This window comes from Odocoileus virginianus, chromosome 7 (assembly GCF_023699985.2).
Source record: "Odocoileus virginianus isolate 20LAN1187 ecotype Illinois chromosome 7, Ovbor_1.2, whole genome shotgun sequence".
Classification (NCBI taxonomy): Eukaryota; Metazoa; Chordata; class Mammalia; order Artiodactyla; family Cervidae; genus Odocoileus; species Odocoileus virginianus.
This window is the reverse complement of record NC_069680.1, coordinates 70,701,928-70,729,580: the sequence shown is the minus strand read 5'-3', so window position 1 is coordinate 70,729,580 and position 27,653 is coordinate 70,701,928. Positions and strand designations below refer to the sequence as shown.

The 27,653-nt window shown below is 38.8% G+C and overlaps 1 protein-coding gene across 9 annotated transcripts in view; it reads right to left on the bottom strand.

The window, feature by feature from the left end:
* The window catches only part of NRG3 (neuregulin 3), a 1,166,188-nt gene that overhangs the window by 649,649 nt on the left and 488,886 nt on the right, over nucleotides 1-27,653 (bottom strand). For all 9 annotated transcript variants that reach the window (XM_070470944.1, XM_070470948.1, XM_070470945.1 and 6 more), the window contains exon 2: nucleotides 7,520-7,649. In XM_070470944.1, the coding sequence (XP_070327045.1) occupies nucleotides 7,520-7,649 (130 nt within the window). The remainder of the gene's footprint in view (nucleotides 1-7,519; nucleotides 7,650-27,653) is intronic.

The following is a 27,653-nucleotide window of genomic DNA, read 5'->3' as shown; positions in this document are numbered from 1 at the left end:
AAAGACTGACATGTGGGTATATGTGTAGACAAAGTTATCACAGACCCTGCTGGGCAGGTTCCTCAGGCAAACATTCGCAAAATGTTTTCAGATCAGTACGGTGATGGCTCAGATGCTCCGTCCAGCAGGGTCTGCGGTACCCTGGTTTGTGTGGTTCACATCCATACAAACAGTCCATCACTATTTAAAATGATACTTATGGATATACGCTCTTATATAAGTAAACTTAGTAAAATAATCTGTCCTCCACTTGAACTATGGCATAGGCAAATCACAGCATTCTGGTGGTGCACAAGCTCCCAGACTGCCCCAACCAAAACAGAACTGTGACCTGCTCCCTGCAGGAAGCAAATGCCTGGAGAGGCAGAACCAGGGCTGTTGTAGAGAAAATACACGAAGGATCCTCCACCTGAATGGTACGAAGAATAAGAGGGGATTCCTCTCTTCATGAATTGTCAACAGAGAGAATTCCCCTAACAAAAGGTGGCCTCTTGTTCCTGCTTTTCTCCTAAATTTACTGCTTGAATAGCTACAATGATCCTTGATTCTGAAAAGTGTTCTTGCCCATGATCAGGTATTATTGTGTTTTTAAAAGTCTCTGAGTGAGTTTTCTTTAACTTACACTGGTAGGTCTAAGCTGAACTCTGTGTGCTGGGAGACTGCAAACCCACCTCGAAGCCCTGGTACAAGTCAAGTGATCTCCCCCTTTTGAGCCTAAGACTTCTCTTAATGAAATAAGCAGATGAGACCCACTCAATTTCTCTCATAGGATTCCAGCATACATGCTTTTGTTTGGTTTCAACATGGGTAGAAGAGAGGAAGAAGAATTATATGTTCTAAATGTGTAATGTCTATTATATATTTAGTGTTTTTCTATATGCTGCTGCTTTCACTTCTAGCATCAGTATTTTGGGGGCAGGTATTAATGTGTCTGGTTGGCTGGCACATGTATGTTCTCTCTCTTTTTTAAATAGAAGACTAAAGTTTCTGATTAAATGACCAGGCAAAAACACACACAGCCAGCATAAAGCCAAGTAGAGCCTTTAACTCAAGTATCTTCATCTTGAACACCCACGTTTGCCTCACGTACCTCTTACCTAAATCATGTAAGAAAGCAATTTTTATTTTATTTTATTTTCCATTTATTTTTATTAGTTGGAGGCTAATTACTTTACAACATTGCAGTGGTTTTTGTCATACATTGAAATGAATTAGCCATGGATGTAAGAAAGCAATTTAAAAACACAAATGGTTCTGATACAACAAAAAAAAAACCCAATCATAAACAACTACCTAAAGAAACCATTTCATGCCTTAAGGAGAGCTGCTAATCAAGTAATAAAATATTAAAGTTAAATAAAAAAAAAAACCTATGGTTATCAACTAAAAGATGTGCTGTTATTCTTTATCAAATGTGCTTTTCTGGTCTTCTGGTATTTCAGTAGCCCTTTAAGTAACACCAGCTCCAGTGAAATGTAAACAGTTTAAACTGGAAGAAGGAAACCACTGCCTAGGAGTCATAAAGTTGCAAAAGTACATTCACTGTGTTGTTGTTCTTGGTTTGTTTGCTCTCTGAGTTAATGAGACTATTTTGATAAATGTCACCCACAGAAAAGAAACAGATGCATGGTGAGTACTTGGCTCACTTCTTCTTGACAAGGGCAGTCAGTAGACCACCTAGTATGAACATGGCTGCTGCAAATTACTCAAATTACGTCTGGGCTGTGGCTAACGTTTTCCTGAGCACAATTATCTGATGAACTTGAAAATGCTTCCAAGGCTCTTCACCCTGCTATTCAATTCCACTCCACTGAGACTCTGCCACTAGGCTTGGATTTATAGACATTTCGGCCTCCATCCTCTCCCATCAATGGAGCTTAGGGATGTGTGCCAAAACCCCATTTCCATTCTGACTTGCTACAACCACAGGGAATTATTAGTGGCCACTCTCAGAGCACTTACTGGAGAAACTTATGATAAAGAGGACCTTTCCTGGGTGGAAGAGCTAATGGACTTCCAAAGTGATGGAGCAAAACACTGATAGGGATGGTCCTGTAATTTTATATAGTATATCACAGGGATATCGTTACATTGTGCCCAATCAATTCGAATAAAAATGCATGCTTTGATTTCAAAACCTACTGAAGCAGAACTAGATACAGTGAAGAACAGCATCTCCTGGTCGGGCTCTCCTCCCCTTTCAAACCCTCCCCCCTTCCACTCACCAACTCCTATGAGCATTTTACCCAGCTAGCTGTACATTCCATCAGCACTTTTATGGAAGTATTGCCTCGGGCAATGGTTGCTATCGGACTGCTTGCCTCTCTTTCCAGCAGTTCCATATTTCAAGTGATTCAAGCATCTTCAAATGAATTGCTTGATAGATTTCCAAAATGATCACTACAGGTCAAATTTAGCTCAAATGTTATGCTTTCCAAAGTTTTGAAAATCCATTTCTGTAGCAAGGCTGGTGCAACATTTAATGAGCTTCAATTCAGAAGAGACACATCCTTTTAACTTGAATTTGGCCTCAAAACACGTTTGGTCCATTCAAATGCCTAGCAATCTTTTCAGTTACAATGGCTACTACTTTCGACTCCAGTGAAATATGCTACAAATGGCACCATTTCCAAAGTTCTAAAAATTTCTAGAAATGGCATAAAAATAAATACATTAGAGAATACCCTTTTATTCAGGATACTTTGAGTCAAGGTGTTTCTAGTACTTCCTTTCCTTCTCTACTCAGCTTAATTTCTACAGAATGTATTGTCCTATTATTCAATCCATTTTTTTGATATTTCAAAACACGAATTCAGCATAGAAAATGATTATTATAAAGAGCATAAATGAAAGTTTAATAAAAGGAGCAGACACATCCTAACAGACTTTATAGTGCTTAATCTAGAATGGCTTAATTGAAAGTTCTCTTATCAGCCTAATAATAGTGAATTATAATGATCTTCATTTAACAAAGACAGGGACACTATCTTTCTTAATGGAAAGATGAGAAGCATGGGTCAAGTGTCTTAACCAGATGTTACGTAAATGAAATACGTGTGCAATGTAATGATCTTGGAAACCTCAAGGTTCAAAGAAGACAACAGCTATAAATCCTATTAGCCTTTTTATTTAGTTATTTTTCAGAACTGGATTGCTATTTATGTTCATTTTTATAGTTATACAACCTGATTTTTGTATATGATATAACATACCATATACATGATATAACAAGCATTTTCATAGTCTTAAAATTATGAAAATTCAAGTTATGTTGAATTCATCCATGGTATAGATATATTCTGAATTATATACACATCAAAATTCAAGTTTTCTTTGTTTTGTTATTACAAATCCTAAAGTGAATGCTCTTAAAAACAAATATACATATACATTTCTCTAAGCTAACTCTTAGAAAAAAATGTAAAGATACAGAAACACTGATGCATCACCTACAGAAGATGTTTAACAAAGTACAGTCTATCGAGTTTAGTGAATGAGATGATGGTTTTACTGCATCCTTGCCAAACTACTTTTAAACATCATTACAATATATGATAAGCAAACAAACAAGTTAATTTGCATTTCTCTGTGAGACTGAGTATTTTTCATGCTTATTGGTTATTTGGATTCCATTTCAAGAGAAGAGGGTGTTCCTGTCTTTTGCCCATTTTCCCACTGAGGTTTAATTTTAGTGTTACTCTTATCGATCTACGTGACTTCATCAAAATATCACTTCCTTGCCATGCTTATTGTAGTTTACTAATACTTCTTTCAATTTTGTTTCTGACTTATGACATTCAGATAAAAAAAAAAAAAGCTGCATCAAGGCTGTTCATTTTTCCTTTCATTGTTTTTTACTCATTGCTTTTTTCTTTTACCTTCAATTGCTGATGTAAAGGAATATATAATTTTTATTTACCATTTTCTCTAATACTTTATTATATTACCTTTTAAATTCATTATTAACAACTTTTGGTATATAAGAAGTAAAAATTCAACTTTGATGTTTTACCTGATAAGTCAACCACGTTTATACAAAAACCAGACTCATTTTCCCAATTTATGAATATTTCTTTATTCTGCACTAACCTCCACAATACAAAAGGTTCTGCTTTTACTAATCAGCCAACCAATGATCTGTGACTTAAATTGTAAATTTAGCAATACCAGGTTTGCCAATCTATTTATTATTCTTTAAAACATGTCAAGTTATTTTAGAATCTTGGTATTCCTCTTAAATTTTCATTAGTTTGTGCTATAATTTCTATCTTCACTATAAATAGTTTTTTCAAATATTTGAAAATGCACTAAAGACTGAGAAAATAACAAACAGAAAACCATGAAGTGCCCCTTATCGCAAGGATTTGCAGTTTGGAGCATACACTTTCAGGATCTCTATCAGGAAGGATAGGAAATTTTAGGTAATTTTCATTTTTTGTTACTACTCTTCCTTGGCAAGGAAAAAAATTGTTTCACCATGATCGCAACATGGGGAAAAAACATACCTTGATTCAGATCAATGGGATTGCAATTTATTTTTAAAATACCAAAAATACATACATAATCTTAACTTGTCTCAGGTTTGAATGTTTAATCTTTGCATATGTGTAAAAAGCAAACTACCTAATGAGCTAGATGCAGGTATACCCATTAACACTGTTGCTCCAATCTACTAACTTGTGGTTTCTTTAACCTATGACATAATCTACTTAGTAAAACATCAGTAACACAGCCCTGGTAGCATGCCAGTCACATGAAAGTCATTTCTCTTGTTTTCTTTCTTTCCTGAAGATGAAGTATTTCACTTACTCCAAGTGCATTACAAACTGCAGTGCCATTTAATTCCAAAGTTCATTTCTGTATTTATTTATTCAACAGTATCTTGGTGATAAGAGATGCTCAATAAACATTTGTTGAGTGGAGGAGGATAAATGAAACATATTAGAGCACTGTACAAAATGGCACATTATAAATAACTACATTGGAATTCTTAGAAGTGGCTGAAGCAGGAACAAATGTAAGCCTTTTATTCACAGCAAAGCCTGGGAGATGAATCGCTGACACATTCAATGTGATTTATTCATACACACTACTAGGAGATTTATAGGCATCTATTAACCTACTCGAGTTCCAGTCCTGTCTTAGGCTGGTCTTTTGTCATGATTAGCTATGTTGTGACTCTATGTTAAATAACAGGTTGTCTGTGCTGAAATATTCACGAAATATGACGACACAGGCCAAAATTATTACACAGTTCCAGCCAAACCACAGATATACCTCTGCTTATCTATGTTTAAAAAAATTAGACATGTACACATGTGCAAGGGATTTTTTTTTTTTCTGGACCTGAGATCCACTGTCACAGATTGGATTGTGTCTCCCAAATAACTCATATGCTGAAATGCTAACCTTTAGGACCTCAAAATGTGACCATATTTGAAGAGTCTACAGATGCATTCAAGTTAAAATAGAGCCATTAGCGTAGACCTTAATCCAATAGGACTGGTGTCCTTTATTAAAAAGCAGATTTGGATAAAACTTGTACAGAGGAAAGAACATGAAAAGGCACACAGAAAATTTCGTCATCTACAAGCTGAGGAGAGAGGCCTGGAAGAGATCCTTCCCTTGTGGCCTAAGGAAACAACTCTGCCGATACCCTGATCTTAGACTTCGAGGCTCCAGAAACTGTGTTAAAATATATTTCTGTTGTTTACATCACCCAATCTGCAGTACCAGGCTACAGTTGTCCTAGCAAACTAATATATCCATGAACTTAACAGTGAATATAGCAAGGATGTATCAATAGGAATTCTTGTTTTGTTTTTGACATTCTCACTATTGGAAAAGATAAATCAGACCTGCCTGCACATAGTGGTGAGGCCTGATCTGAAGCTTCCCTGGGGTAAAACACCATCAAAAAACACCATCACTGCTTTAGGTGAGACTTCTGATTCATCCCTTCAATAAATTATAAATACAAACTTATTTGATGGCACTACCTGTTACACATGACACCACTGGATTGGCAAAGGCAACAGTAACACATGGTTGGATATCTATAAAAGTATGGAGGCACTTTGTGATTTGAAATGATAGCTCATTCTTGGCTTTTCTTTTGAGGTCTTCAAGTCACCCATGTCTTTTCTACCTGTATCTACACTGATCTAATAAATATAGCAAGAGAAGAGAAATGTGGAAAGGAACCTCTCCCACTGCCTTTGATCCCTAACTCAGGTTTACAGAGAACATAAATGGGTTGCAAGTTTTGTAACTGAAGTCAGTGTAATGGTACCCACGTCACATGAAGGCCACCACGTGAAGGGTGAAGAAAGGCCATGGGCTACATGGTTGCTCTTACAGAGATCAGCCACTATCATTGATCAGTTCTTCCAAACCTGTGTCACTGGCCACTATAGCACCTCATGCCCCCGGCCTCTTGAACCAAAGCTGGCTTGTGGAGCCAGGCAGGATTTGCTGACACATTCTAAGTTCAAAACCATAAGACACATTTCTCTGTGCCATCTTAATAAAACAACATGGAATAAAGTTTTATAATAGCAATAGCAAGAGAAGAAAGTCATAATTTTCCATGCTTCACGATTCAGAATAATTAATTTAATAACTGTGTCATATGAGAAGAGTAAATAAAGAGAAGGAAAGGGGTGTGGATATATGTAATCACTGAAGCATATACAATTGCAAAGAAAAACAAATTACCAGGGCAGTGCTGAAAATAAAAGCTCCGTGGGAAGTATTTTTCGGATGTTAATTTGATTCTTCTATGGAGCCTTAAAGCTGCAGTGTCTACAAGACCAACTATTTATCTCCGCTTGTTTTTATTTTTAGCAGTTATGTCTCTAAAAACCTTATGTCTCTAAAAACCAATTATACACCTTCTTGATCTCCACTGGGAATTTTCCCTGAGTAGTTCTCTACCTGGACTATAACAGGACTATGATTTCATTTACAGCATCTTGCTGGAGAATATTTCATCATCAGAGGTGTTAAAAAAGGGGGAGGGGGATTGAAATTAGTCAACAGGGGCAGAATCAGAATAAGATGTGGTTTTCTCTGGACCCAGTTACAGCCTCTGGAGTTTGGTTCACAATAAAAATTGAGGCTCTAGATCTTAGATGAGCAGTTTGCTTTGTCATGCCACAATCTGTAGGTCAGCAGGAAGAGACTCTTTCTGAGTATGAGCATATGTGCCTAAATCCCACACCAAAAATATAGATTTCTAAAGCGAATAAAAAATTATTTCTATTAAATTGTTACATATGAAAGAAACTCTTCCTTTACTTGAGCAGGTAAAATTCAAGTCGTGTCTGTTTAAATTCAGTTTTATCTTCCTCAAATACTAACAATACCAGCCTTGTTCTTCCCCTATTAAGACTGTTGATTCTGCCATTCCAGCACCAGACTATGTGTATCACATTGTGTTTCTCGAGCTCAGCACTGATTTCCGTCTCCAGGCCTCTCTGAAGACCCACCCTGAGTGTCAGTCGCCGCAGGGACTTACCGACAGTGTTTATGGGATCCTGTCAAGGTTTCAATCACAAAGCACTCGCCATCATTGAGACAGTAGGCAAGGTCCTTGTCTCGGCAGGGTTTGAAGTGCTCAGATCTCTCCGTGGAATATGTTGTTGTATCTGTCATGAGGAACACAATGAAATACTGTCAGCAGCTCATTCTGACACCCCAGATCCTGTCACTGGCCTGGATCTATGCACTGAGACCTTTTTGTGACCGCTGACCTTAGGAACTAGACAGACAGGAGGAACCTCTCAGTGGACTGATAAAAACACAACTGAGTATGACCATTTAATACACTGAATGTTTATGCCCCCACAAAATTCATATATTGAAACCCAGTGATAGTATTAGGAGGTGGGGCCTTTGGGAGGTGAGTAGGTCTTGAATGGGATTAATGCTCTTATAAGAGAGACCTCAGACAGCTCCTTCACCCATTCCAGTCATATGAAGACACAGCAAGAAAACAGCCCTCTATGAACTAGGAAGTCCTAACCAGACATGGAATCCACAGGCATCTTGACCTTAGACTTACCAGCATTCATAACTACGAGAAATAACTTTCTGTTGTTTTTACACCACTGTGTCTGTGATATTCTGTTATAGCAGGTAGGACTAAGACAATTATTGGATCCAATTGTCTTATTTTTCCACAAGATTTTAACAATTGGAATCACTCTAGACAAGTCCCATCAGTGGATACATTAACAGCAAAAGTTGAATGACCCTAGAATCAAAAACCTCAAATTAGCTTTCATTAATTTCAATGTTAAGAAACATGTTGTATTAAAGGATTGAATACAATCCTTTTAGTGTATTCCTTTTATTGTTCTGCAATATTATTAAACATCTGATCAACACTGTGACTCTTCTGTGGATCCAATGTCAGTTTCTGTGTTCTGTTTATTTTATTTTTTAGTTATAGCTGTAATTTGCTAATATCTAAGGCAATTATTCTTTCACTTTCTCCTTTTATTATGTACTTAAAATGCAAATGTTCCAAATTCTGAAATAGAATCTCAAATGTAAAGAATGTTTCTGGTAAATATTTAACAGGACTAAAATTACTGCCAATTTTTTAGCATTATCTTATATGTGCTTTTTAAAAATCATAATCATAAAATCATAAAAACATTTTATAGTAAGTTATATCTCTATATCAGGTTCCTAAATATGAAACTAATTATATATATACATATATGTGTGTGTGTGTGTGTGTGTATATATATATATATATATATCAGGTTCCTAAATATGAAACTAATAAGTATGTGCTTTCTACTGGATGAAGAAATCTGTTAAAGCATGGAGACATTCTTGTCTCAGAGTTTTAAGCAACTGAAATATTAGCACCAATTTCATTACTACATTCAAGAAAAAAAAAGGTATGTAAAAAATCAAAGATGAATACATGATTCAGCATGTAAGCTCTTAATTTCCTTTACATGTGTGTGCTTAGTCGCTAAGTCATGTCTGGTTCTTTGCTACTCCATGAACTGTAACCTGCCAGGCTCTTCTGTCTATGGGATTTTCCAGGCAAGAATATTGGAATGAGTTGCCATTTCCCTCTGCAGGGGATCTTCCTGACCCAGGGATCGAATCTGCACCTCCTGCATTGGCAAGAAGATTCTTGACCACTGAGGCACATGGGAAGCCTTCCTTTACATAAATATAGATTAATAATAATGTTCAACAGCAAGGGCCATTGCACCAGCTTGCTAACTGGAGGTCACAATGAGCCTCTTTCTGCCTATCATCCAAATAAAGGGGAGAGGTATTACGCAGGAAGAAAATTTACTCAGATTCTCCCAACACCTAAAAAGCCTCAATGAGCCCCTTTCACAGGAATAACTCCAAATTCCTAAGAAGAGCAAAGAAGCACAAAGGCCATGTAGAATTTTGCCTGCCCAACCTCATCTTGCATCCTAAAACATACAACCTCATTTCCAACTCTTATCCTATTTCCCCAGTACCAGAACTATAACACTGATCCTTTTTCCTGGGCCATCTTTTTGTTTGCTGGAAAACATTCAGAAACCCTTCAGAACTTATGTCATCTTCCCTTTGCGTCCCTCAGCACCTTTTATTCTTTGCATCACTATATTCAATGCTGAAAGTAGCCACTTGTTTACACATTTATCTGTTTCTTTGTCCTGAGTTCCTTGAGGTCAGAGGTTGAGCCTTAATCAGAATTGGTGCTCAGTAAAAAATGTCTTCAATAAATCTGACAACTTTAATATCACTAAAGTTTAAATGCCACTGGCAAAAGACATGATCATAAAAGAAATCATTATCATATAAAAAGTAATACCTATCTTACAATAAAAAGTTAGACATAATTTAACATTCATTTTACCATTCTAGTATACTCATTTTAATACTGATAAGTATTGCAAAAAAAAAATGCCTTCAGATTCACACAGACCCCCACTCACTATTCATATACCTTGAGCATTGAAAAATCCACTTCTAATCTTTTCTTAGTGTTACAATGGGAACTTTTTCTACTTCAAAATATCTGCCTGTTAACATACTTCAGCTTGCAAAAGGCTCTGCAAAAGACTTTTTTGGTTTGTTTTCCAGGAGATCTCCTCTAACAGGGAAGATTTGTTATTCCAGACAGTTTGTGATAAACAGTTACACAGAATCAATTTCTCTTTCTATGGGAATATTTAAGATTCAAGAGCTCTGAGCCAAAAATTCATTATGAACCAGCATACAGTTGACTGCTACTCTGTTGAAGTATATTAATTCATGATCAATTAGTTAAGTTTTCCTTTAATTTCTTATTATCTATTTATTGATATTCACTGATCATTCCTCTAAGAACAGCTTTTCATTAACATAACCTACAGCATAAAAAGTGAGATCCTTATTTTACAATCAGTGGTTCTAACAAGCTACAGACTCCACGAGCAATACAATGGCAAAGCAATTACAATCAATTAGTTTCCATCTGACAACTACTGTCTCCAGTGGTTACCGCCCAATTCTGCCAACCGTTTTTCCCATTACGTTACCATCCATCTGTGCAACACACAGGATCAGAACCAAGTAAAATACCTCTGCAAAAAGTCTGAGGTGGGAGAGGACAGAAATGTCAGGTATAACGTGCCCTCACATTTTCTATTTTCATAGCTTAGAGAATCTGAAGTTTGAGCAAGCTCCAGGAGATGGTGAAGGGCAGAAAAGCCTGGCATGCTGCAATCCACGGAGTCACAAAGAATTGGACACAACTGAGTGACCAAACAACAACATACGCTTATTCCTCACCCTGACTTGACTAGATTCTAAAAAAACATAAAATATTTTAAATAATTTGATACACAATAGAACACTAGGCTTGATCCTTCTATAGATAAATGAAATGCAGGTGTCAATATTTGAAATCGTAACAATTTACCTGTGCATTTCACTATATAGTATCCATATAGCACTAGTCACCTAAAATCACAGAGGTGTTGGGAAAGGTAAATCAAATTCACCATAAAGTGAAATTTTATACTTGTAAGGCATCATACCAAATATGTGGGTAGAAAGATAGAAAATTGCCTTAATGATATCACTGACTCCTATGCTTTCTCTTAAGATCACCTACATACTTTTGTACACTAAATCATATGTATACTGTGTCTAAATCACTGTTAGGATTTCTATTACTTATGAACAAACATAGTCCAACAAAGAGACAGTAACAATTTGGATGATACCCTCTGAAATTTATAACTATGCTTAAAAGTATATACATATATGTAAGCTCAGTCAGTTGTGTCTGAATCTTTGCAACCCCATGGACTATATATAGCCCCCCAGACTCTTCTGTCCATGGAATTTTCCAGGCAATCATATTGGAGTGGGTTGCCATTTCCTTCTCTAGGGGATCTGCCCAACCCAGGGATCAAACTCCCAAATCCTGCATCTCCTGCATTGGCAAGTGGATCCTTTACCACTTTGCCACCTCCATATATGTAGCACATACATATGGAAGCCCATCCATATATGTTTATATTTGTTTTTGACATATTAAGTACATCACAAACATAAAACAGATAACTGCAGTATATGGTACTATTTTGTAATGTTTTAAAAGTTCAAAAGTGCATCTTCTCTTTCTAGGAATGATATCTGATAAATAAAATTGTTACAGAGTTCTCTTTGTATTAAAAAAATTACAAAGGTAAAGGTCCAAGCAAGTAAACTAGAAGAGATCAAATAGTCCAATAAATTTGGATTTGTCTTCCAAGATGCTCCCTTACTCCAGAGTAACTCCAAGACTCTCCCTTAATCCAAAGTACTTCCTTATCAGGCACCTCTCTCCCACTTTAGCTCATGAGCTCCACATCTTACTGGATCAGGAGCTTGCACAGCAGTTCTTCACATCTCTGATCCACAGCCCTACAGATGGCCTGGAGATTCCCTTGTGGCTTAGCTGGTAAAGAATTCACCTGCAGTGTGGGAGACCTGGGTTCGATCCTGGGTAGGGAAGATCCCCTGGAGAAGGGAAAGGCTACCCACTCCAGTATTCGGGCCTGGAGAATTCCATGGACTGTATAGTCCATAGGGTTGCAGACAGTCAAGACCTGACTGAGCAACTTTCACTTCACTTCACAGATGGCCTGACACAGGTGCACACAATAGTTGTTTATAGAAGAATGATCTTTTTATAACATGAGTGTTTTTCTAAATGTTCTATATAGTCAAGTGTACACACTTTGTTATCATCATAAAAGAAAAATTCTAAACGAATAAATGTTTAAAAGTTACGAGATGAGAAGAGTTCCAAAAGCAATTTAGGTAAAGTGCTTAGAATTTTATAAGAACAGAAAATCAACTCCACAGACTGGAGACAAAGAGAGGAGGAAAAAATAAGTAGGAAAAATATTCTGAAAGAGAGAGCATGAAGGGGAGTCCCTTGAACTGCAAGGAGATCAAACCAGTCAATCCTAAAGGAAATCAACCCTGAATATTCACTGGAAGGACTGAGGCTAAGCTGAAACTCCAATACTTTGGCCACCTGAAGCAAAGAACTGACTCATTTGAAAAGACCCTGATGCTAGGAAAGACTGAAGGCAGGATAAGGGGACAACAGAGAACAAGATGGTTGGATGGCATCACTGACTCAATGGGCATGAGTTTGAGCAAGCTCCAGGAGTCAGTGATGGACAGGGGAGCCTGGCGTGCTGTAGCTCACAGGGTTACAAAGAGTTGGACATGACTGAGCGACTGAACTGAAGGCTTAAGATGAATGGAGATGGTAGTAAGGATGGGCCTTCCAAGCATCTGAGCAAAGGTCCAGGTCTCAGGTCAAGGATGTGTGGTTGCTAGTTTGATAAACAGCACCCATTCACTTGGGACCACAAAGGCTATGCAACTATCCAGACCATTCACCTGGCACTTGTTTTATGTAGTCAATGTGTTTTCCTTTATTTTTATGGGTTTTGGTCTCTTTGGAGATCAGGAAGAGTATTTTGCTTTTAAATTCTGTATTCTTTCCACATCACATAGCATACATAGTAAGCAATCAGTACAGTAATTAAATGCACAGTGGGAAATGGTGGTGGTTAATTCATTAAAGGCAAAATGGGAAGAAAATGTAAGGCTGGAAGACAGAAGTCCCAGCAGATTTTGCAATGAAAGTTAATTTATTAATGAGTTAAAACAATGACTGCTTTTCTCCCCTAAGTACTAACTTGAACCTGAATATTACTTATGAAGGTTTTCTCTTTTGCCAGCACAACACTGCATACTGTGGGAACACAGATTTTGTTGCAGGAACAAGAGTGCTAAGTGGGCTATTATAGATAATAATTGTAGCAGATAATCAGAGAAAGGGAGAGCTTAATTCACGCTGTAGTTATCTCTAAAGGCTTCCCAAAGGGTTGGCATTGGAGCTACTTCTTGAATGGGCATGATTTAATTGGCAGAGGACAATGAATTCGAGATAGGAAGAGCAGAAAGACCCGAGGAAGAGAATAACCAGGCATAGCTTCGACCCTAAATCCATCTTCACATGCCTGACTTGCAAGTGTCAGATTCATGAAGCACTTTCCTCCTTCCCCTACTAAGTTCAGGACATGACAATTCTCTAAGAAAAAATAAGAATCTGGTGATACAATTTACCAGATTTTAGTATTAGCAAAATAGCTTTACAGTCTGGAAGCCATTTAAATATGGTTGTAGACTCTGGCAAGGTCTTCCATGGATGGAAGCTGTGTAAATGAGACATGCTGTCATACATTAAAATCCTCTCTAGAATCCGCCACTTATAGGGCTCCCAGGAAAGCACATTGGATGAAGCTGAGTTATAAAGTATTAATGGTCAAGGAAAATTGCAAGAAGAATGCAGTGGTGTTTGAAAGGGAAACAAACCATTTCTCAGCTGGCAAAAAGCAAAGATAGCTTTCTCCCTGCTGCCAAGTATCAGACAATTGTTCACTTTGCTGGCATGGGAGAATTGGCGAGTGTTGGGCAAGGAATTTAAAAGTTCAGTTGAGTCACGGTGCTGCTGTGAGAACTGACAGTTCCTGAGGAATCCCAGAGCCATCAATTCTGGCAAAAAAAAATGTAGAAAGGGCCCATATCAAACCTGTGTGACATACCTGGGCCAACTTTCAGCTTGAAATCTTATTTTGAAAAACTGTATCAAGTTAAATAAACCTACACAGGACATAGTTTTCATTTTCAATGAAAATGCATTTATTGGGGATTTTATTTATAGGGTAAATAAATGCTATTTATTTAGGTAAATAAATTTATAGGGTAAATTCATTTATAGGGTAAATGCAGCACTTATCCTAAAGCTGAATATATTTCCTTCCACCTGTACATATACACATACCTATAAAAACTGTATTCAATCACAATAGTTAGAAAAAATACTAGTGAGTACAAGAGACACAGATGTAAAGAACAGACTTTGGACTAAGTGGGAGAAGGCAAGGGTGGGAGGATTTGAGAGAATAGCATTGAAGCATGTATCTTACCATCTGTAATAGATGACCAGTGCAAGTTCAATGTATGAAGCAGGGCACTCAAAGCTGCTGCTCTGGGACACCCCAGAGGGATGGGGTGGGGAGGGAAGTGGAAGGGGGGTTCAGCTGGGGGGACACATGTGCACCCATGGCTGATTCATGTCGATGTATGGCAAAAACCACCACAATATCATAAAGTAATGAGCCTCCAATTAAAATAAACAAATTTTTAAAAAGTTAAACTGACACACACACAAAAAAGACTAGATAAGGCCACTGGAGCACCATCACTCTGCTCCCATCACCTTATTAAATGGTTTGGTCTATGTCACTGCTGCTGCTGCTGCTAAATCACTTCAGTCCTAGCAAGCTCTAAATCCAATAGATTTAAGTTTTTTCTTTTTCTTTCCCCCCTCATCTTGCTTGAACTCTGAGAAGCATCTAATACTCAGTCACTCCCATCTTCATGAAAAACCTTTCATTGGCTCCTACTATTACATAATGCTGATTTCCCCCTTTCTTCTTGGTTTCTGTCACTTAATTTCTATTTAAAAGTAGATTACTTAGTGAATATTTTCTAAATAACACTAACATATACTCAGTGGGACACTAAGAATTTTCCTTTAGCTATCTTTTGGCCTTAAAATAACACTATGAATTTATGCTACTACTTACCATCCTCATTTTACAAATGGGGAAATTAAATCTTAGAAATTTATGTCATTCACCCAAGAGCACATGGTTCTGAGCTGGAAGCTTCTGGATTCGACTAACACAGTCTGGTGTTTCACTAGACTGCTTCCCAAGGACCACTTCTTTCTTCTTTTTTTTCGGCAGGATGGGTGGGGGAAAATCAACTTTTACTTGTTTCTAGGTGAGTACTCCTCTGGTGTGGTCCTTAGACCAGCAGCATCAGCATTATCTGAGAGTATATGAGCAATGATAACTCATGAGCCCCATTCCAGACCTACTGCGTCAGAAACTCTGGAGGTGAGTGGTGATGCTGCTTACCAAGTTCTCCAGATAGTTTGCATACACTCTAAACTCTGAGAACAGCTGTCTTGGGTGATCCTGCCTGATATCATCTGCATGAAAATAACTCTCAAAGTTACACCTGAGTTCAATCTGCCATCCTGCAGGCTTTTTTGGGCTCAATCTGCCTATCTCTCCCTTTCTGATGGGTATCCCAAAGACACCTAAAAATTAACTGGTAGAAAACTAAACTCTTGTTCTTCCCCCACAACCCTATTCTTCCTTCAGGATTCTCAATCACCACTAATGTCACACTACTGATTCGCTTCAGCAGACCAGAAGTCCATCCTTCTGACCCTCCACATGAATCATCAAATATCAGTAGGTGATTCTACTTCCTAAGTATTTCCAGAATCTATCACATCTTTCCATCTTATCTCACCTGGAATACTCATAAGTCTACTGTATACCTGCTTGTCACCCTAAAATGAATTATCCACATTACAATCAGTTTGCATAATGTGTATACAACACATAATGCAAAAAAAAAAAAAAAAATCCTTCTGGAAAATAATTAAGTGGCTATCCCTAGCTCTTATGAAGACAACCAAAATCCTTCTAAGCCCTTGTCTGTTTCTGTCCTCACCTCATACATAACACCTGCCTGCCTTTGCAATACATTGGCAACAGCTGTTCAAATGGCCAATTCCACACCTCCTGAAACCTTTCCACAGACTTCTCTCTGCAGGGGGCTAGCCTGCACCGCACACACTCTCACAGTAAGCTATAGGTTCCACCCAGAGCACATAGTATGAGACAGCAGAACATACAGCAAAAAAATAAACTCCCATTAGCTAGTTTTTCTCTTCAAAATCCCTCAGGTTTTATCGCCAAGCACAGGGCTCTTCTCATGGGTGATTCCCTCACTTAGTTCAGGGCCCTATTCCCCTCATTTTCCTTTCTTTGCTGTTCACTCTTTCAAGCAGACAATATCCTCCCAGCAACCCTGAATTGGAGACTTTTACCTTAGAGATGAGGTGTTTAAAATCCCCATAGAGACTTAATTCTTTCTAAAAACAGCCTGACTGGGGAGTTTGAACTGTACAGCAACTGCCCCATGGGCTGAGTTAACCTTCAGAAAAACAGGCGCCACCTTACCATGGACACATCGCTTAAAAACCCAGGAGAGAAGAGGATTTATCACCGACAAAGAGCAGCAGTCACTCCCTCTCATGGGTCAGAAGATGGAGATATTTGGAAGTTTTTTGTAGAGCAGCCTTGTGTCCCTCTGGTTCCGAGTAAAGTCACAGGTGGAATACCACATTTGCTCTTTTGGAAACATCGCAGACTGGCTGCCAGCAGGACCACTTCCCACTTTTTCAGACTTTACTTATATGGGAGCAGCAGCATGTACAGAGAAATCCCCAATACTGTCAGCCCAGGAAAGAGCACGGCCCTCTGTAGGTGGTTATCCAATCTTGGTTTCCAGAAGGAAGGAGAACACTGAAGTTAAATCCATGAGGCCTATTGGTGAGGCCTTTCGAGATTTTCCAGCACAGGACCTCAGCTCATACTAACTGGTTTCCAGGCTGGGCCTCTCTTCCAGATCAGGTGCATTGAGGTATTTAAATGAGGGGCCAATTTAGCCCTCAATTACCCAGCTCTCCTTCCATTCCACGCCCACTCCCTAAACAACCCTCTGGGATTTGATTTTCCTTGTAAGGACGGCTTTCAAATTGGGAAGTGTTCATTCTCTATGATATCTCTATTGCCCTGGAGCACTTTTATGTGATGTACAGCGGGTGAGAGCCTCTTGGTCCTGTAGCTAGAGCCTCTGATCTACTCTCCCTGTGCTCCCACGAGAGTGCTCCGCTCAGTCAACAGGTGACGCACCCACCTTGACAGCATGCCCTCGCTGCCTAAAATGCCCTGGTGATCTCAACAAGTGCTCCTCACTCCTGCAATTCCCTACATAAGCCAAACACAAAAGGCTTCCTGGGACTTCACTTACTCATGTTCCTCTCACATTCCCTGGGCTGCAAGAACACTGGAACAGATCAGGCCTTTCACGACTTTGTGACTTTATATAGGCTATTCTTTTGTGACCTATATACAGACAATAGGTCTTCATCTGGCAAAACGTTTCTCACTGTTTAAAATTTATGTGAAATGTGAGTTCCTACTGAACTCTTCTCCATATCTCTCAGGATACAAGTATTTGAAATTCCAATAACACTTCATTTCTCCCTCTAATTCATGAATAATTCCTGAACTACAATTCAGCTGTTTACATATCTACTCTACTTTTTTCCCAAACCAGACTCCAAGCTCCTGTGGATCTGGCAAGGTCATATCTAAATCCTTATAATTTATCCCAGGACCACCTGACATATAGTAGATGCTTAATGTATGCTTTCAGAGTGAATAACTATTTTAATGGCTATAAAAGTGATGATTATACCAACATCAGAGACACACACATACCTTCAGCATGATAAGGTAAACACCACCTTGTAACATTGTAGCATAATAATGTTTTTGAAGCTAAATGGTGAAAAATATATCTATGCCTATGTGAATGTACCTGAGGCTGATTGCTAATAATCAGGGTTTATTTTTTTTAATGTTCATTGGTTTCAGGTGAAAAATAGTTTATTGTTTCTCAATAACTATTTGTATGTTTGTTTATTCAAGAACTTTATCCTAATTTCAAATTTCTCGCCTGTGAAGTATACACAGAGGTGATATTTAAAATATTTAACAAGCAATATGGAGATGACAAGTCTAATCAGAATAAATCAGTTCATAGATAGAGCAGGGTCCTTGTGGGGCCAGATCATAACTCTTTGGCTTCTGTAATAATAAGTGAGGAAGTTTAGGTACTCTGTGCAGGTCATACTGGATGTCATGGAGAGGTTTTATTCAGGGAAATATGAGCAGTGATGATTTACCAAGTAGAATAAAATCACTGTGGAACTTTAACAGTCAATGTAACTAACGAAGCACACTGCTATATATCAGACCCTCTCATGGTCTAGACCTGTCTTTAGCTCTCATAGGTACAACACTTGAAATCAGACAGTCTTAGCATAACAGAGACCTTAGAAGTTAAGGTCAGTGATAATAATGTTTGGAATAAACCTATTAATTGATATAAATATTTTGCATAAGGGAAACTGAAGCATAGAGGGATCATGCAATATGCTCAGAATTTCACAGCTAGTAAATGGAAAGGCAAAATTAAAACCCAGAGAAGCCCAGCTCCACAGTGAGCATCCTTCAATCCTCTGCAGCTCACCTGCTGAGTCCCAGACTCTTTTAAGATGTGTATAGTCAAGGCTCTTCTTGCCAAATGCTGTTAGTCACTTTATTATGAATCAATGTAAGAATATTAGGAAGTGATATTTTTCAGGAATCCATTCATCTTTTCCCCATCCACCCTACACCCATTTCTCTGAGCACATACTGAAACTGTAAGAAAAGTATTGGAAAATGGTAGGTGGGTATAAAACCTAAATAAAGACAGTGCTTGACACTGGGAGTTTCTATTTCTCTCACATTTCTTTTACATGCTATTGCAGCTTTGAAATCATGTCTAAACATTGACATCACTCTTCAGATTCCTTCATAAAAATGATCATTCACTTTACTTATTTAAAATCGTTCCCTCTCTAAATATCTTAGACTTTATTCAGATCCTTTTGGTTAATGTTCAGAAATCCAAGCACTTCCTTCTCTATATGGATCATGAAGAAGGCATAGGCAATACAGCTACATGAGCCCTGCAGGTCTAGGTCTGAACCCCTGCTTAAGAATTTGCAGACTATGTCAAGTGTCAGGGCAGAAGCAGAAAAACAAATGCAAGAGTCCAAAGAGAGAACACCAGTGTCTTTGAGCTCCACACTCCTTTCTGTGTAAGAATGGCTTGGAGAGTGAGTTCAGATGATAACTAGACTTAACCTTAATGTTGTCTTTGCATAGGAAACATGTTACTTCTACTGTGTGCTTAACTAGAATCCATTGAGAGATGGAGATTAGAACCATCATTCTATTCTCAGTTTCTTTAAGCCTGGAATTTTTAGATTCCACATAAAAGTGATATTATATAGTATTTGTCTTTTTCTAACTTATTTCACTTAGCATGGTACCCTCAATCCTGACCCTACCCCAGCCACCACCTCCATCCTTGGGACCTTCCCTATAATTCTGGGTGTGGAAAAAAGTCAATCAAGAGAAGTTTCCCAAATGGCACTGATGAACCTATTTTCAGGGCAGGAAAAGAAATGCAGATATAGAGAACAGACGTATGGACACAGCGGGGGAAGGAGTAAAGTGAGTGAAAGACGTTCAGTCTTGTCCGACTTTGCAACCCCATGGACTGTAGCCTCCCAGGTTCTTCTGTCCATGGAATTCTCCAGGCCAGAATACTGGAGTGGGGAGCCCTGCCCTCCTCCAGGGGATCTTCCAAACCTAGGGATCGAACCCAGGTCTCCCACATTGCAGGCGGATTCTTTAGACTGTCTGAACCACTAGGGGAGCCCAAGAATACTGGAGTGGGTAGCCTAACCCTTTCCCAGTAGATCTTCCCAACTCAGGAATCAAATCAGGGTCTCCTGCCTTGCAGGAGGCTTCCTTACCAACTGAGCTACCAGGGAAGCCCAGGGGAAGGAGAGGGTGGGCAGCACTGACAATATATACATCACCATATGTAAAATAGATAGCTTGTAGGAAGCTGGGGAAGGTGCTCTATAGCTTAGGGAGCTCTGCTGGTGTTCTGTGATGACCTAGAGAGGTTGGGTGGGGAGTTGGGAGGGGGGCTGAAGAAGGAGGGGATATGTATACTTACAGCCAATTCACACTGTTCAACACAATACCATAAAGCAATTATCCTGCAATTAAAAATAAAATAAGAAAGAGAAGTTTCCCAAAGAAACTTTCAAAGAGACTTTAGGGAGTACCCACTCTGGCTGACATCAAAAATTACAAAAATGATATTAAGAACTGTAAAAGCCATGTGTAAGTACCAGGTCTATGTCTTCAAGCTGTCGTGCATCTCCAGCCCCCACCTCAGTTACCGTATTGCTAGATACACAAGAGTTGATAAAGAAATGCTAAATCAGATGAAACAGCTACAATTTCCTCAAACACATGGCAGTGAGGAGAAGAAATGCAAATGTGCAACCCAAGTATCAAGACCAAGAAGACATGAAGGGTCAGCAGAAATGCACTAAACGTCAAGAGTCCTTGGAAACTTAACGCACTTGAAGTTCAACATATCCAAATTAGAAAAAAAAAAAAAAAGATAAAGGGAAAAGACAGAAAAATTGCTACCTCAAAATATAAGTGCTCAATAATGCAGAGTTAACCCCCAAAATGCCACTTTTCAAACCAGAGAACCTAGAATTCATTGTCACTAAGTCATTTATCATTTTGACAACCTTTAGGTCTTAGGGATATGCAATCAGGTTATAAAACAATTGCATTTTCCCCAAACCTCCTACAGATAACTAATTTCACTTCTTTAAAAAGACATCCTCTACACCACTGTTCAGCTTCTTACTAACAGTTTAGGGATCATCCCAAGTGAAAGGGGAAAGATTAGGTTCTTTGTACCACTGGGCTTTGGCCTCAGTACGTGTAGCTATGTGTGCTTAGCCTAAAATATCTCATAATGTTTGTAACATACCTTTGGAAATCTGAGTTTTCATTTAAACTCTGTAGCTTATCAGCATTCTGAATAAATTAAATACATTAGAATGTATAATTAATGGGGTTCCATGAAACCTGAATGAGAAATAGGAATGATGACTGGTAATGGCTCTTGTAATGGCATACTAAGCACTTCTTTCCCTCATTTACCTTTTGCTAAGTAGGTCAACACATATTTATTAAGTACCAACATACCTAATTCTACAATGCTTCTGCATATGAGGCCAATTAAAATCATTTATTTATTTAACAATCTGTCATTGTACTCCTCCTATAAGACTCTTGAGTATTGCACTGGTTCCTGGGGTGGATGTGAGGAACTCAGTTCAGAGATTATAAAGCATGTGGCTGCCTCCAGGAACTACCAGGCATGTGTAACTGTCAAGTACCCAGGCCCCACTAAGTGCCAGGCAGGGGAGAGGGGTGGCAAATGTACTCACAAACTCAGAATCTGTTTACTTCTTAGCACGTGTTTAGAGACTGGATATGGCTACAGAATTTCAAATATTAAAATGTTCCTCAAATGGCAGCTCATAGATTTCCCATTTGCTAGGTGGTGCTAGTGGTAAAGAATCTGCCTGCCAATGCATAAGACATAAAAGATACAGGTTCTATCCTTGGACTGGAAGATCCCCTGGAGGAGGGCATGGCAACCCACTCAAGTATTCTTGCCTGGAGAATCCCATGGACAGAGGAGACTGGCAGGCTACAGAGCCTTGTCAGGCAAAGAACTGGACATGACTAAAGTGACCTAGCACACACTAAAAAGACTAGATTAATAAAGAGAGGGGTGTCTACATCAATTACTAGACCAAATGATGTCACAAGTGCAGTCTACAAATCTACTATTACACAGCTCTCAGGAAAAGAATAAAAATTTGTTTGTATTACTACTCAAAAGTTTTTATGTTTTTTCTTATGTCAGAGAAGAGAGAGACTCATTCAGTCATGATTATCTTACTAATCTGTGAAAATGTAAACAAGAGATAGATGGTTAGAATACACATGGCACAAAAAAAAAAAAGTCTATTGATCTTGTTTGATGCTTGGGCTCAACCATGTCCACCTGCTTTTCAACCAGTTCTTAATTTTTCTGTTTTACTTTAAAATATTATAAAATTACTCATTACCAATTTTTATAACAGTTGAAAGGACCCAACGCAGTACTAACTTCCAGTAAATACTAATTTCATCCTGTGAATTTTCTCCTTAAAAATATTACTTTCTATTTGATTAGAAATTTCTTCAAAGAATATACACATATATCAAAAAACATATGAAAGGATATTCAAAATCATTAGTTATTATGGAAATAGACATCAAAACCATCTGAAATACCACCTCACACCCACTAGAATGACACTAGCAAGTACTGGCAAAGATAATTTGAAGAAACTGAAAACATATCCTGCTGGTAAGAAAGAAAAATGGTGCAACTGCTTTGAAAAATGGTTTGGCAATTCCTCAAAATGTTAAGCAAAGTTATCATATGAACCAGCAATTATACTTCTAAGTTCACACCCAAGACACCTGAAAACAAAGGTTCATGAAAAACAAATGCCCATACATGTGCATGAATGTTCATAGAAGCATATGCATAGTCCCAACATGAAAGCATTAAGTGATGAATGGATAAAAAACCATGTTATATTCAGGAATACTATTCACCAATAAAAGTAATAATGTACTGAAATATGCTACAGCATAGATGAACCTTAAAAGTGTAATACTTAATGAAAGAAGCTAGACGAGAGGCTATCTTACATGATTTCATTTATATGATATATCTGGAATAAACAAATCCACAGAGACATAATGTTGATCAGCAAGTGTCAGAAGGCAGAAGAAGTAAAAACATTTCTGTCTTTTCACCTTGGCTTTCTATATAAGCTTTTAGTTTTCAGTGCGTCAATAGGTAAAAGGAGACAAATATTGTTCAATATCTTAGATCCTGCATAAAAGTCACAGTCAATTCCATGCCATGATTTTGAAAGAGAGGGCACACACATTGCAAGCAATCTGAAAAAGAAGGGAAACCCATCACGTACTTCCCCAATCACTTTGCAGTATTGACAAAACTTTACTCTCAGACCTCTGTTTCAGAACAAATATTGTTTTGAGAAAATTGGCCCATTCTCTGTGCCTGTTGGAAAGCAATTAAAGCTGAAATCAAATAGCTATAATCATCTGTTCATTTCCGACCCTTATCTCTTCATTTTCAGAAAGAGCTGGTATATATTAAAGTGTTTGTGGATCATTCAATAATGAAACCAATGCTGAGACGATTTGGAATTTTTAACATAAACCCCAAATAAAGTATAGATGAGAGGCTGGCTACCCTCCAGTTTTGCTTCTCTAAGGGAAGAAGTCATGAGATTCCCCTCTTTTTACCTTTATGCTCAGTCACTCAGTTGTGTCCAACTCTGTGAGCCCATGGACTGTAGCTTGACAGGCTCATCTGTCCATGAAATTCTCCAGGCAAGAATAATGGAGCAGGTGCATGGGCTCTTCCAGATCCAGAGGTTGAACCCACATCTCTTGCGATTCCCGCACTGGCAGGTAGATTCTTTACCACGAGCACCACTTAAGCTATTCCCCAACCAGCACTACAGAGAGAAATATAATCACCCTCTTTGACACCTCAAGTTTTGGCAAAAGGGGCAAATCTTTTTTCCTTCCCACACTGGGCTCCCAGCCTCCTCTTTTTTCTGGTGTGACTTTCTTGCATACACCTAGTAACACCCCCTTTTATCCATCCCCGTTGGTGACCCTTAACCAAGAATCAGATTTAGTTCTTAAAAAACAGGGGTCAGACACATGTACTCCAATGTTCATTGCAGCACTATTTACAACAGTCAGGACATGGAAGCAACCTAAATGTCCATCAACAGATGGATGAATGGATAAAGAAGATGTAGTACATACATACAAAGGAATGCTACTCAGCCATAAAAAGGAATGAAATTAGGTAATTTGTAGTGATATGAATTAATCTAGCATCTGTCATATAGAGTAAGGTAAGTCAGAAAGAGAAGAACAAATATTATATATCAACATGTATACATGAAATCCTGAAAATGGTACAGATGAGCCGATTTGCAGGGCAGGTATAGAGACATAGAGAATGGACTTGTGAACAGAGTGGGAGAAGGAGAAAGTATGAAAGTGAAAGTGTAAGTTGTTCAATCATGTCTGACTCTTTGTGACCCCGTGGACTATACAGTCCATGGAATTCTCCAGGCCAGAATACTAGAGTGGGTAGCTTTTCCCTTCTCCAGAGGATTTTTCCAACCCAGGGATCAAACCCAGGTCTCCTGCATTGCAAGCATATTCTTTACCAGCTGAGCCACATGGAAAGCCCAAGAATACTAGAGTGGGTAGTCTATCCTTTCTCCAGGGGGTCTTCCCGACCCAGGAATTGAACCAGGGTGTCCTGCATTGCAGGCGGATTCTTTACCAACTGAGCTATGAGGGGAGAAGGAGACGGTGGGATGAATTGAGAGAGTAGCATTGCCGTATATAAACTACTCTGTGCAAAATAGATAGCTAGAGGGAACTGCCGTATAGACAGGTAGCTCAGCTCAGTGCTCTGCGATGACCTAGAGGGGTAGGATGCGGGCAGAAGGAGGTCCAAGGGGGGGGGGGGAATGTATTTTACTTGGATATATGTATACTTATAGCTGATTCATGCTGTTGTAAGCAGAAACCAATACAACATTGTAAAGAAATTATGCTCCAAATAAATAAAATAATAATAATAAAAAAAGAACTGGGGTCAGAAAACTGTGGTTCAGGGGCCAAATTTGAGCCACAGCCTGTTTTTGTAAGTAAAATTGTTTTGGACACAGCTAAGCTCATTTGTTTATACATCATCTATGGCTGCTTTTGAGCTACAATTGGTTAAATAGAGACCACAAGGCCTAAAAAGCCAAAAAACGTACCTGACCCTTTACAAAGATCCCCAACTGCTAAATAAAAGATGGCAGACGGTAGCTTTTTAAAAATTACATATTTTATATATCTGAACTGTTCAAAATGTTTGACATGGATTTACGTGCTTTGGTGTTATCTATTTCAAATATATATATATGCAGGAGAAGCACAGCCAAAAACTAAAGCAGTAGATTTTGAAATAAGATAGACTTCAATGTGATCCTGATTCGGATACTTAACTAGTTGTAAGATCTTGGATAGGTTACTTAATGTCTTTAACCTTCAGTCCTTTTATCTATGAAATGGGGATAATGAGAGTTTGCACCTATGCCAATTAGAGTGATTTTGGCTGAGAGTACCAAAAACTCAACTCAAAATGGCGTAAATCAAAAGGAAAATAACATCATCCTGCTTAACAAGAGGTGGCTCCTGGGCTGTCAAACTCAGTGTCTAAATGGAAGCAGGACCCAGGAATCATCCTGCTCAGCCACCACTGGCTTTCTCCTTAAGCGAGGCGCCCTCATCACAAGTAGCTGCCATGACTTTACACATCACTTCTAGACAGAATCTTGCATAGAACTACATCACCTGGCCACCTCTTAAGCAATCTCCAGCACGGGGACTGGCATTCCTCTGAGCAGCTTAGGAAAAGCATACAGCCACATGGAGAATGGACTGATTGCCAGAACAAACTGGAATGCAGTCAGAAGGCGAGGCCACAGAGGAGAAAATATGAGCAGGTAGCCAACAATATCAAACAAGTTTTTATGAGGACTCACTAAACTAACACACAGAAAACACAAATATGTATTCAAGAAATGTTAGCCCTTCCTTTGAGCTCTGATATCTTTTTGTTGGATTCGCTGCTTCCAAAATGTATACCTTAACGTAAAGTGAGCTTAAATTCATTTGTATTGAGAGTTTTAGAAGAAATGCATGTTTTTCTGTTAGATACTGAAAAATCTCCAGGCTCTAGTGAGACTGGACGAACGTCATTAACATCTCCGCATCTTTATTGCATCACACACTCATGTAGCAGTGTTATCCGTGTCCATCTCATATTAATTGTGTATCAAATACATATATCCTCAAGGCCATTCAGAGAATTAACTACAGAGTAGACTTAATTAAGGTAAATGTACCATTTTCTTCACAAAAACTATGCACTGAGTATACATAATTAATTTTTAAAAAAATGTCCTCCTCCTTAGCCCCCCTAATTCTTGCTTGGCTCAGATATCCTCTTCTCAAGTTATTATTTGCAGCCTCTCTTATCTGCCCTCAAACGCCCAGCATCCCATATTCCCTTTGTCTCAGCCCTTATCTGGCTTCATTGAAAAGGCTAGTTTACATGTTTCTCTCCCCTTCCCCAGACTGTGAAATTTCCAGAGCAACTCCTGATACTAGCAGGTACTCTTTTTATATTTTGGGGAAAAAGTAACAAATGAATATGAGTGCCTATTGAGAATTTCCACATTGAGAGACTATTGCTCTTATTTACACATCTTGTTTGCCTTGGAGGAACTGCTGTTTGCACTCATAGATTGAGAGGCCTAGCCCTCCTCCTCTGGGTCCTTCTTCTACCGTTCTCAGCAAGGCAGGCTGCTTGAAGCCATCCAAAAGACCACTGTTGCTTTTCTTTTCCCCTCCCTCTCTCAATCAAGACACTGTTCACAAAGAAACAGAAGACATACACTGAGTCTTCATACACAAATGAAGAGTCAAGGCAGGGTGTAAATAGGAAGCAGGAGGGCCTACCTTCGGCTATTCTGAGCAGGTGAGAGAACAGTCCAGAAACGTAAATTACAATGTTATGAGATACTTATTTAAAACTATCCTACCGGTATAGGTATCAGGCTTCCCTGCCTGCCAATAAAGGAGACCTGGATTCAATCCCCGGTCGGGAAAGATCCCACATGCTTCGGAGCAACTAAACCCATGTTCCACAACTGCTGAGCCTGTGTTCTAGAGCCCATGCTCCACAACAAGAAAAGCCACCACAATGAGAAGCCCGCACACCACAACCAGAGAAAAGCCTGGGCAACAGTGAAGGCCCAGAACAGCCAAAAATAAAATAAATAAATATAAAGTTTGTTAAAATGAAATGAACCTACCAATAATGTAAACGCATGAATCCCTCAAAACCTTAGCTCTGGATCAAGCACAGCACAGGAGAAAATGTCCTTGAAGAATGTTGACGCAGGGACTGAAAATCTCCCATATCCCAAAGTGGGAGCTGTTCTAGGAAAATGCATCCATGTGGCAATGCTCTCCCATTAAGCTCTGCCTTTCAAATGCCCATCCATTTCCCCACAGACAACTCAGAGTCAGTTCAGGTGTGCGCTCTTCCCGAGTCCTCCCACCTGGTGTTAACCTTGGCCTCCTCCCTGATTCCTCAGCACTCAGCTGATTTCATTATTATAGCATGCATTACTCTCTGTCTTGAATGCCAGCTATTTTGGTGGGTGTTTATCATTCCTGCTCCCCACCAGGGAGATCCTGAGCTCCTTGACAGCAGGGGCCATGATTCACTCATTT